General features: G+C 53.9%; 1 protein-coding gene across 1 annotated transcript; it reads left to right on the top strand.

Moving 5' to 3' along the window:
• Positions 1-9458: 9458 nt before the first annotated feature.
• On the top strand, positions 9459-10436 carry LOC117438681 (olfactory receptor 14A16-like). Its single transcript, XM_034074123.1, has one exon. The coding sequence runs from the start codon at positions 9459-9461 to the stop codon at positions 10434-10436; it is 978 nt and encodes a 325-aa protein (XP_033930014.1).
• The last annotated feature ends 1842 nt before the right edge of the window (positions 10437-12278 follow it).

Consider the following 12278-nt stretch of genomic DNA (forward strand, 5'->3'; position numbering starts at 1 on the left):
TAGACAAGTACATAGGAGCACCAGGAGACTGTTCCCAAGGCTAGACAGTCATGAGTGGCTGGGCATGAGGGACAGTATGGCCAAGTATCTGATCCACTGGTGCTTTGGAAGCATTGGAAGTGGAAGGCAGCTGTATGGAGTCCCCAGCAGCAAGCTGTAGAACTGCTGAAGGGGACAGTGAATGATTTTGAGCCAGGTGGGCCCAGATATTTCAGGCCATCATTCCAGAGATGCAACATAGAGATTGACTCATGATCGAGGGGTGGACTTAAGAGTGATGGTGTATTGGAAATGTGAGATCTGGGCATGATGTGAATGGTATGGAATAAGGGGTGGATAATGTCATGGTTTGAGCATGTTTTGAGGGCGTTTTTGTTCAAGGCTTTTTCTGGGCACATGCTCCAGCCAGGTGGAGGAGGGGAGGTCGGGAGGAAGGAGAGACAGGACACCTGACCCAGGCTAGCCAATGAGGTATTCCATACCATAGCACGTGATGACCAGGATGCAACTGGGAGAGAGAGAGGAGGAGGGATGGAGCTCTAGAGGAAAATGGAGGAGGGAGCACGCGGTGCTCAGCTGGGCAGGGTGGAGTGAGTTATGGGTCGGTGGCTGGTGAGGTGTTGTATTCTTTTCACTTGTTATTGGCTGTATCATTATTATTGTGTTAGGCCTTAGCTATTAAACCGTTCTTGTCTCAACCCGTGGGGGCTACATTCTTTGGATTTTCCTTCCTAACTCTCCGGGAGTTGGGGGACTTGGTTTAAACCACGACAGGGGGTTAAAGGAATTCCTTTGCTTAAATAAAAGTATTGTCTTTCTTAAGTACTTAACATGCCAAGGCATCGACTACTGATGAGGGGGAGAAGCAGATGCTTAGTTCTACTGATGAGGGACAAAAGCAGATGCTCAGCTCTACTGGTAAGGGACAAAAGCAGATGCTCAGCTCTGCTGGTAAGACACAAAAGCAGATGCTCAGTTCTACTGGTAAGACACAAAAGCAGATGCTCAGCTCTACTGGTAAGGGACAAAAGCAGATGCTCAGCTCTACTGGTAAGACACAAAAGCAGATGCTCAGCTCTACTGGTAAGGGACACAAGCAGATGCTCAGCTCTACTGGTAAGACACAAAAGCAGATGCTCAGCTCTACTGGTCAGGGACACAAGCAGATGTTTGGTTGTGCTGACAAGTGGGGCAGAAGCAGACGGGACATGGACCAACCCCAGCACAGCCCCAGCCCACAGGTGAGCTCCTCACCTCTCCGGCTCCTGCCCTTCTCCTGCTCCCTCTGGCCTATGGCCAGGGGACGGTGGCCCAGCAGGGCCTGGCAGCAGGAGGAGCGCCCCGGGGCATGCTGGGAGCTGTAGTGCTGGGGCTGCCGGCGGCCATGTTGGTGCTGGGGCTTGCAGGTTGTGCTGAGGGGAGGGCCGGGGCCAGCGCTGAGGTGAGCGAGCCCCTGTGGAGATGGAGACAGCCCCGCTGTGGGCACAGGCACCGGGCACCCCGACTGCCAGAGCGCCGAGAGCTGCCCCAGCCCGGCCTGCGGCCTGCAGCTGGCCCTGGGCCTGCACAGGAGGAAAGGGGAGAGCACAGAGAGGCAGAGAAAGAAGGGCCTGGGCTGAAGAGGTTCCCTGGCAGGACGGAGAGCGGGAGCTGTGGTGAGTGCCCGGCCCTTGGGGCAGTGTCTGCCTCTCATCTCTCCAAGCTCCCGCTCCCTTTCCCCTTGCTGTCATTGTCTCCCTTCCCCAGACCTCTCTTCTATTCCTGTGCTGTCCTCCACGTCCCTCTCTTCTCCAAGTCCTTCTTTCTCTGTCTCTCTACCAGCCCCTTCTCCTGCTTGCAGCTCATTCTGTATCCCACCGTCTCTGCCTTTCTCCCTGCCTACTTCTCCTCTCTCTGGCTGTGTCTGCTGCTCCCAGACCCTTCCTCCATCACTCTGCAGGGCTTCTGATGCTTCTCTTTCTTTCTCCATCCCTCTGAGCTGCTCGTTGCTCCTGCACTTCTCTTTCTCTTAGTTGTTGGTCTTGTTTGTTGCTCTGGTTTTAGAATCCTAGAATAGTTAGGGTTGGAAAGGATGTTCAGATCATCCAGTTCCAAGCCTGTGCCATGGGCAGGAACACCTCACATTAAACCATGTCACCCAAGGCTCTGTCCAGGCTGGCCTTGAACACTGCCAGGGATGGAGCATTCCCAAGTTCCTTTGGCAGCCTGTGCCAGCCCCTCACCACCCTCACAGGGAAGAACTTCTTCCCTATATCTAACCTAAACTTCCCCTGTTTCGGTTTGAACCCATCACCCCTTATCCTGTCACTCTGGTCCCTGATGAAGAGTTGCTCTCCCACATCCTTGTAGCCCCCCTTCAGACACTGGAAGCTGCTCTGAGGTCTCCATGCAGCCTTCTCTTCTCCAGGCTGAAGACCCCAGTGTTCTCAGCCTGTCTCCATACAGGAGCTGCTCCAGCCCCTGATCGTTCTCGTGTCCTGCTTTGGACTTGTTCCAACAGCTCCGTGTCCTTTTTATGTTGGGAACAAAAGAACTGCACCCAGTGCTGCAAGTGGGGTCTCAGAAGAGCAGAGCAGAGGGGCAGGATCACCTCCTTCGACCTGCTGGTCACGCTCCTTTGGTTGCAGCCCAGGACACGGTTGCTTTGTGGGCTGTGAGCACACAGTCATGTTCATTTTCTCCTTGACTGACACCCTCAAGTCCTTCTGGACAGGGCTGCTCCGAGTCTCCTGTCTGCCCAACCTGTAGCTGGGATTGCTGGGATTGCTCTGACGCAGGTGTAGGAGCTTGCATTTGGCTTGGTTGAACTTCATGAGGTTGTCATTGGCCACCTCTCAGGCGTGTCAGGGTCCCTCTGGATGGCATTCCTTCCCTCCAGTGTATCGACTGAACCACACAGCTTGGTGTTGCTAGCAAGCTCTCCCTGCCCCTATTTGTTTTTTACCCACTCACCTTTCCTCTACCCACCACGTCTTTTGATGATCTCTGTCAATCCCGTAGTCCTTACTTCTCTCTGCCCTGCTCCCTCTCCCACTGTTTGCCTCTCTTCCTCTTTCCCTGCTGCTTCTTTCTCCATCTCTGTGCAGATCCCTACCCTTTTATTCTTCTCATGTCCTTCTTTCCCTTTTTCCTGTCTTTCTTTCTTTCTTTCTCTGTCCCATTCCCTGTCCCATCCTTTCCTGCTCACCCTCTCTGTCCAGCTGGCTGTGCCTTCTTTCACTCTGGCTCTGGAATTTTTCTTTCTCCCTCTCTTGACCTGATGCCCAGCAGTTGGTTTTGTCCTCCAGTGCTGCCTGGTGCCCCCCCCTTGCAGTGACTCCCGCAGCACCCCTGGGTGCCCAGTGGCCATGGGCACGATGCTGCCGCCATCACAAAGCCCTGGCGGTCACTGTGGATTTGCCCATTGTGACAAATGGGGCCCCCACGCTGAGCTGAGCGGGGGCTATTGAAAGAGCCAGAGCCCTGCGGGAACCAGTGCACAGGAGACCCCTCCTCTGAGGGTCGGGAGCTGCATCTGCCGTGGCTGCCCTGCACATCCAGGTGCATGTGCTTTGACTTTGCCATCCTGTTTGAGTGTGGCTGCAAAGACATTGTGGGTGCTGCTGTGAAGGGAGGAGAAGCTGTCAGGAGATGTGCTGGTGCCATGGCAGCTGTAGGAGCAGGGCATGGCTGAGGAGGAGCTCAGCCCTGGGCTTGTTGATGTGCTTGGAGCTCAGCTCTGCCTGCAGAGGTGCTGGGGGCAAAGCAGGAGCCTTGTGTGTGCAGGAGCTGCTGGGGTCAGAGGTGCTCAGAAGGTGTCAGGGCAGGAGAACTTCTCCCTTCCTCTCAGAGCCTGAGAAGTGCAAACGTCACCCCAGATCCCAGGAACACCCCATTAGTTTCACCCCCCCCCCCCCCCCCCCCCCCGGGCAGAGGGATGAGCTCATCATCAGCATCCTCACAGGTCAGATTTAGGGGGAACCCACCAGCTGAAGCCCCAAAACCTGGTAGGGTATTCCCGTATCTGAGGTCCCCCCCTCCCCAATGATCTGTGGGGTGGTCTCTGGTGGCTGTAGCCCCTGTTTGAGGGCTCCATTTTGTTATAAAAATTTTGTCTTAGCCATGTTCTGGTCCAGTTAATGTTATTTACAATTGATTAATATCAGAGGCAATAAGCAGCAGTGCTGGGTGCACCGGGGAGTCTCTGCTCCATCAAGGACACACACCGGGATTTTTGGGGTACAGTCTCTTATACTTCTCAGTCTTGGGTTTTAGCCAATCCTGTCATCTTCTTTACCCGAATGTCGACGTGGCCCTTTCCTTTGTTCTGTGCTTCTTTGCTGGGGTCTTTCTCCGGTGAAGACATTGCTGAACTTTTTTGGTAATGTATTAACACAAAAACGCTTACAAGCTTAACCATAGTCTTAACTTCTTGTTCTTTACCTTGTATGGTTATTTGCCTGGTAGCCAGGTTTGCAGCATCCTGTAACAAGATGTATCTCTTGGTTATCTAACCTCCTTAAGCCAGTCAAACAGTTAAACAGAAGCACCCTTTGGAAAACAAAGTGATTGATTAGGAGAGATTATCCCCTTTGTTTCTTCCTCCCTTTCATCATTGTATTGACAGGAGCACTTACGGTAATAAGTCACAAAGGAGGACTGGTTTCACACAAAGTGCAATGGGGACAAGGGCTCCTAAGTTCCTGACATGAATCATTCCTGTGTATTTCACAATTGGTCCCCCAAATTCCTCTGCCCCCTGCAGAGCTTGGGCACATTCCCATGAACCTGCAAATCCCTCAAAACCTCCAGTTCCCTTCTGAACCCCAAGTCCCCCCATTTACTGCCATGGGCCAACAGGGGCACTGAAGAGTCAGGGCACCCTGGCACAAATGTAACCCCTAGTTTTGGGACATTGGGTGTTCCCCAAATCCTTGCACCCCCCCGGGGAGCTATGGGGATCCCCCCTAATGCCTGAATCCCTCTGAGCCCCCAAACTCTTCCCTTCAGCCCATATCCACCCTGGGGGAACGTTGCTCACTCAAGAGCGACTCAGGGTGCCCTGGGAACCAGGTACCCCCATTTTCAGCACACAGGAGCTCCCCCAATATAATGTGCCTCCTACAGCGAGATTTGGGGAACCCCCCCAAGCTTCCAAATGTTCCTTGAACTCCAAATCCCCCTGAACCCCCAGATTCCTCCCATTTATGGCAATGTGGGTCCCTAGGGCATCCAGTGAGATTCGGCTGCTCTGCAATAGTTGGAACCCCCCATTTTCGGGAGATGGCAAGTCCCCAAATAACTGAGCAACCTGGAGGAGTTTTGGGGACCAGCTTGAATCCCCCAAATCCCCCCAGGACCCCCCAAAATTTCCACAAACCCAAAGCTCGCAGCTCCAAAGCTGCCCCAGCTCAGCACAGTGGTACAGACCCAGTAGAAAAGGGGTATCCTGAAAAGTGGGGTCTCCCCAGCACCCGCCCTCGGGGTCCCCCAAGCTGCTGTGTAGGTCCAAATTCACTGGGGGACCCCAATATTGCTTTGGGTTCAGTAGTGAATTCAGGTTGCCAGAGGGCGTGGAGCCCTCAGAAGAGGCACCCCAATAAATGGCCACCCCAGACCCACCCTGCCACAGCAAAGGGCCTTGAAGGCACCCAAAGCAATAGTGGTGCCCCCCAAAATCCTGGGGTAACCTGAAGCACCTCAAGAGCAGGGAGGACCCCCAAATGGGGGTCTGGGGCAGCCTAAAAGTGACCCTCTCTGCCTCACCACCCCAGGCACGCCCAAATGAACCCAGGGACCCAAAATCCTGGAGGGGACCCAGCAAACACCCCCACCCCAAATGGGGATGCCCCCAAAAGGCTGCTCCCTCTCAAAGCCACCAGACCCAAATTCCTGCTTGTTGCCCCCAAACCACACCCCTTGAGGGACTGCAACACCCCCCCCCCCATATCAGGGAACTGGGGGGAATCTCCAGAGTTGGGGGGATCTAATTTGGAGTGTTCCCCCCAAAAGACCACCAAGAAGGAGGTCAGGTGGGGGATGAGTAGGAGCACCTGCAGTAGGGACTGGGAGCACTGGGATATAGAAACCCCAGCAGTATCTGTGGCCATAGTGGCCTATATTGGTCTGTAATGTGCAGACTGGTCTGTACTGCTCCATACTGGGATGTGTAAGTGTGCAGATGACACCAGCTTGGGTGGGAGCACTGATCTGCTGGAGGGTAGGAAGCTCTGCAGAGGGATCCGGACAGGCTGGATCCATGGGCTGGGGCCAATGGGATGAGCATTGGGATTAAGGCTCCAGCATCGTGGGCTGGATCAGCACCCGTGCGGCAGCAGGGCCAGGGCAGGGATTGTGCCCCTGCACTGGGCACTGGGGAGGCTGCACCTCGAATCCTGTGTTCAGTTCTGGGGTCCTCACTGCAAGAGAGACCTTGAGGTGCTGGAGTGGGGCCAGAGAAGGGCAATGGAGCTGGTGCAGGGCCTGGAGCACAAGAGAGATGGGGAACGGCTGAGGGAGCTGGGGGGTTCAGATGGAGAAGAGAAGGCTCAGGGGGGACCTGATGGCTCCCTCCAAGTGCCTGCAGGAGGATGGAGCCAGGAGGGGCTGGGCTCTGCTCCCAAGGAACAAGGGATTGGACAGGAGGAAACGGCCTCAAGCTGCACCAGGGCAGGTTTAGATGGAGCTGAGGAACAATTCCTGCCCCAGGGGGTGCTCAGGCATTGGAACAGGCTGCCCAGGGCAGTGATGGAGTCACCATCCCTGCAAGTGTTCACACACCCTCAGTGCCATGGGTTAGTGGTGGCTTCGGCAGTGCTGGGGTAAGGGCTGGACTGGATGAGCTTAAAGGTCTGTTCCAACCTGGTTGATTCCATGATTCTGTGACCCTTTCTGCTGAGGCACTGGTGAACCAGGGTTGGTGTTGGTGTTCTCTGGGTGAAGGGAGGTGCTTCTAAACCTGGTGAGGGTTTGAAAGGCTGTTGTAACGCTGGGACTAAAGGCAAGAGTCTGAATTCCTTGGTTCAGAGGTGACTTGAACATTAATTTGTTTTTGTTCCATCAGGGCCAATTTCAATAGGTCACAGGAAGAGCCATGTGCAGCAAACCCCCATTCTGCTATGAGAGGGTGCTGGGGATGTACAGGCCCCAGTGACTTGTATGATTTTAATTCCTGTATTAGGCATTTCCTGCTTCCTCATGCTCTTTATTCTATCCCCATGTTTTTCTCTTTCATAACAGTGAGTACAGTGGGAGAGCAATGATAGAGAATCCAAGGCCATATTTCCCCCAGTACCCTGGAGGACCCACAAGCTGTTGTAATTCCTTCCCAGAGTGGGGCATCTGCCCTTGTTCTGTTTCTCTGAAGGTGTCTGCAGCAATCACTACACTGCTGCTATCCAAGTACCCCCTGATTTGACTGGTTTCTGCTTGGTTTCTGACATTGTGTAGGTGGAACTTCAACTTCTGCACCATGGAGTGCTTGCCACACTGTGATTGCTGCAGTTCTTAGGGGCAATCTCCTCTGATTAAGACATCATCTATATGATGGTACATTTTCCCCTTCTGAGGAAGTGAGACCTCCTGTGGGTTTGTGGTGTTCATGGGAGGAAGCTGAGTCCCCTTCCAGCCCCAGGCCTACAATCCTAGGATGACATGTATCAACTGACCAGGCTGGATCCCTTCCTTGAGGAGGGGTAAAGGAGATCCCAGCCTGTCCTGGCCTGTCTGTCCTGTCTCATGATGGAACAAGAAACAGGCTGCCCACAGAAGTGGTTGTGTCACCATCCCTGCAGGTACATAAAAGACATGTTCTAAAGGACATGGTTAATGTGTTGACTTGCAGTGTTCTGTTAATGCTGGACTTGATGTTCTTAAGGGTCTTTCCCAACCTAAATGGTTCCATGATTCTACTGACTCTTGTTGTTTAGACCAAACTGTGTCTCCTCAGAGCAATGACAGTGCAGGAAGGCAGTGTGTCTGCAGCTGAGGGAGGCAGCATCAGTGCTTGCTTCAGGCTGTTTCCCATGGGGTTCCCCTGGAGCCCCAGGGAGGCCTGGAGGGAGCCCAGAGGGGCAGAGGCAGAGCCACCTTGGGCTGGGCCTCTGCTGCTGAGCTGGGACCCAGGGGAGAGCTGTGAGCCTCAGAGAGCTTAAAGGCACTTGGCAGTGGAGGATGCTGAGGAGGAGGAAAAACCTTCTGGAGCAGTAACCTTCCCAGCCCTCTTTGTGGTAAGGCTCTGGGTGTAGGGCAATGAAGCTGCAGTTTCTGTGTGTAGATAAGGAGGAGGATGTGGTGCAGAGCAGGGCTTCCCTCTGCACCATGGCAGGGACAGGACCAGGCAGGTCCCTTGTGCCGGGTTGTGCTGGCTGCAGGCTGTGAATGTGGGTGTGCAGCCAGGGGTGCCCAGCGCTGTCCTTGCGAGCAGGATCCCTGCAGCCCAGGGGCTGTGTGCAGGGGCAGGAACTCTGCTGCCTGCCAGGGTCAGCACTCAGCCTGACTGGGAGATCCCACGGTGCTGGGGAGGAAGCTGAGGAGGGGAAGGAACACTCCTGTCAGGGAAAGGAAAATGTTCTTGTGCATGGAGAGGGTGCTGTGTGGGTCAGGGCTGCTCAGAGCTCCACATCACTCTGAGCACGTTTGCAGAGGGTCCTTCTGAAAGACACTGAGGCAGCGTTCACCTTTGAAGGCAAGATCCTGAGCTTTGATGTTTTCACTCTTGGTGGGCAGGTTGGGCAGTGGGAGCTGGGAATTCACTTCTGTGCTTTGGAGAAGGCACCGAGAGTCTTGTCAGGACTTGTGTGAGCTGCTCCTGAGCCCCTGCACAGGCAGAGATGCCCCTGGGCAGAGCCCTGCTGCCGGGAGGGGTGTGCAGGGCAGAGCTGAGCACACAGCCCATGGGATGGGCTCTGGCAGCACTGAGGGGGAGCAGAGCTGGGCACAGAGCAGCAGCTCCTGGCAGGGACAGCTCCAGGCAGCAGAGCCATGGGCAGGGAGTGGGGGGAAAGTGCAGCCCAGGCCTGGGGAGGCTGCGTTCAGGCAGCTCTCTTGGTGTCTGCCTTCCACTGCAGGTGGCTGCTGGACATGCTCTGCTGGGCAAGGAGCTGACTCTCTCTACAAAGTGCAGGGCAGCTGAGAGCCAGACTGATGGACACTGCAGCAACCTTGAGTAGACACTAACCCACAGACACTTGAGCCCTTCTGTCTGTCATATTATGAGACTTTTCAGAGTTGCCTTAAAAAACCTACATAGGAATTGTATCCCTGAAAAAGTCACTTGTCAGCTGTGACACTGGGAAAACAAACAAACCAACCAACCTCAGAGACAATCATGAGCAAGTCACTCTCAGCCTTTCCTCTGCAACATGAAAGTTTCCAGAGTCATGAGTGTGTAAATTGCACTTCTGTATCTGACATCCCTCATGTCCTAACCCATCACTGCCTGTTTCTCCCATGACAGTGCCCATGCCCACAGGCAGCAGATGTCCAACGGCAGCTCCATCACCCACTTCCTCCTCCTGCCATTTGCACACACGCGGGAGCTGCAGCTCTGGCACTTCTGGCTCTTCCTGGGCATCTCCCTGGCTGCGCTCCTGGGCAACGGCCTCATCATCACCAGCACAGCCTGCGACCAGCACCTCCACACCCCCATGTACTTCTTCCTGCTCAACCTCTCCCTGCTGGACCTGGGCTGCATCCTCACCACTGTGCCCAAATCCATGGCCAATTCCCTCTGGGACACCAGGGCCATCTCCTACACAGGTTGTGCTGCACAGCTCTTTTTCTTTCTCTTCTTCATTTCAGCAGAGTTTTATCTCCTCACTGTCATGTCCTATGACCGCTATGTGGCCATCTGCAAGCCCCTGCACTATGGGACCCTGCTAGGCAGCAGAGCTTGTGTCCACATGGCAGCAGCTGCCTGGGGCACTGGGTTTCTCAATGCTCTGGTGAACACAGCCAATACATTTTCACTACCCCTCTGCAGAGGCAATGCTGTGGAGCAGTTCTTCTGTGAAATCCCCCAGATCCTCAAGCTCTCCTGCTCACATTCCTACCTCAGGGAAGTTGGACTTCTTGTGCTAAGTGTCCTTTTAGCACTTGGCTGTTTTGTTTTCATTGTGGTATCCTATGTGCAGATCTTCAGGGCTGTGCTGAGGATCCCCTCTGAGCAGGGACGCCACAAAGCCTTTTCCACGTGCCTCCCTCACCTGGCTGTGCTCTCCCTGTGTTTCAGCACTGCAGTATTTGCCCACCTGAAGCCCCCCTCCATCTCCTCCCCATCCCTGGATCTGGTGCTGTCAGTGCTGTACTCAGTGGTGCCTCCAGCAGTGAACCCCCTCATCTACAGCCTTAGGAACCATGATCTTAAGGATGCAATGAGGAAGCTGGTGACTGGATGTGTTTCAGCATCCATACACTGCCTGCTTTACCATGGAAAGAGCTCCAAATGTAGGTCATGACAGGCCACGCCTGTCTTTGCTGCTTTGTGTATGTTTTCCTGTTTTATATTTGTGGTGATGTTGTCTTCATAGAAATGTCAGTTTTCATCTCCTCCTTAAGTGGCCACTCGTGTTGTCTGACCCACAGACTTTGTGTCAATGGGGCTCTCATTGTATTTCAGTAAAATAAATGATCCTGCAGCAACTTCTCTGTGTTATTGTCCTCCCATAGCAGGAATGAAGGGGAATGAAAGCAGCTTTGTGGCTGCTCCAGCTCTGGGATGGCTGCTCTGTGCCTGCAGCAGGAAGAGGTCTTGAGGAGCCCAAGGGTCGGAGCTGTTGTGCTGGTGTGAGGAGATGGGATGGCATGGGGGGGGCTGCAGAGCTCTCAGGGTGTCTTGGGCAGGAGAGCAGGGGACACAGGGGTCCCTGCAGGGGACTGCCCTGCAATGGCCCAGGCTGGGGCTGCCTGGCTGGGAGCAGCCCATAGGAAATGTCTGGGTGGGTAGGAGCTGGACAGGAGGCAGCTGTGCCCTGGCAGCAAGGGAGGACAGCAGCATCGTGGGCTGTATGAGCAGGAGCACGGCAGGAGAACAAGGGAAGGGATGCTCTGGGATACTGCATCCAGGTTTCAGATCCTCAATTTAGGAATGATATCTGGGTTTAGCCCTCAGGACAGGCAGCCATTGGAGCACTGTATCTGTGAAAGGAGACTGAGGGAGATGGGCTTGTCCAGCCTGGAGAAGGCTGATAGGGACCTTTGATCTTGGGAAGGCTGTTGGGGACTGGCTGCCTGTACTGGCAAGGAGGACATGGAGAATACAAAGCCAGGCTCATCACCATGGTGCCTGGAGGGAGGACAAAAGGCAATGGGGGATAGTGACAGAGGAGACGTTGAGCCAGGACAGGAAACCTTGTTCCAATAGGCTCAGGCGAGTGCTGCATCCGGTCACCCAGAGAGGCTCTGCAGTCTCTGGCTCTCAGATTTTCCAGCTCAGACTGTATCAAGCCTTGAACCACTTGCTCTGACCCTGTTCCTGATGGGTTGGACTCGAGACCTTGTGGGTTCCCTTTCCAATCTCTGTTCTCTTATGATCCTACAATGATGTGCTTATGAAGAGTCACAAAGATGCTCTAAGAGCTGGAACACATCTCCAATGATGACAGGCTGAGAGAGCTGGAGGTGTTCAGCTTGTAAAAGGCTGCAGGGAGACATCTTAGCAAGCTGCCCATACCTAGACAGAGCCTACAGGAAATCTGGAGAGGGGGGTTTTAAAAGGATGTGCAGTGACAGGGCAAGGGGGAATCATTTTAAGATGAAAAAAAAGATTTAGCTTGGATATTAAGTGGAAATCCTTCCCTGTGATTCTACTGAGGCACTGGCACCGAGTGCCCGGAGAAGCTGTGGCTGCCCCATTCCTGGTAGTGTTCAAGGCCAGGTTGGATGTTAGTTAGCATTGCTCTCCACCACTACTTTGTCCATCTCTGATGTTCACAAGGGATGTCAGATAAAATCCAACTTGATTGTGAAGATCGCTCCTGATACTCATGATTCAGATGAGTCTGGGCTACACAAGAGAGGCTCGGCATGGCCTTAGAATCATTTTGTCTGTTGTTTATTTACTAGTATAACACTGCTGAGGGTTTTTTATAGGGGTATAAAATATTCTACATATGGCTGAAAATTGGAAGAGTGTTAAAACAGGGAGAAATTCTCAGCTCTTTATAGCTCAGAGCTGAGCCAGGAGAGCTGCAGTGTCCATCGGTCCTTTCCCATTTGCCCTGGGCTCAAACCTGCACTGCCTGTAAGATGCCTTCACACACAAATGGATCTGAAGAACCCCCACAAACATGTGTCCTGTG

Source organism: Melopsittacus undulatus, unplaced genomic scaffold (genome assembly GCF_012275295.1).
Source record: "Melopsittacus undulatus isolate bMelUnd1 unplaced genomic scaffold, bMelUnd1.mat.Z mat_scaffold_55_arrow_ctg1, whole genome shotgun sequence".
NCBI lineage: Eukaryota > Metazoa > Chordata > Aves > Psittaciformes > Psittaculidae > Melopsittacus > Melopsittacus undulatus.

Excerpts from the sequence above, each read along its gene's own strand:
- LOC117438681 (XM_034074123.1), top strand. The coding sequence starts at position 9,459 with ATGTCCAACGGCAGCTCCATCACCCACTTCCTCCTCCTGCCATTTGCA.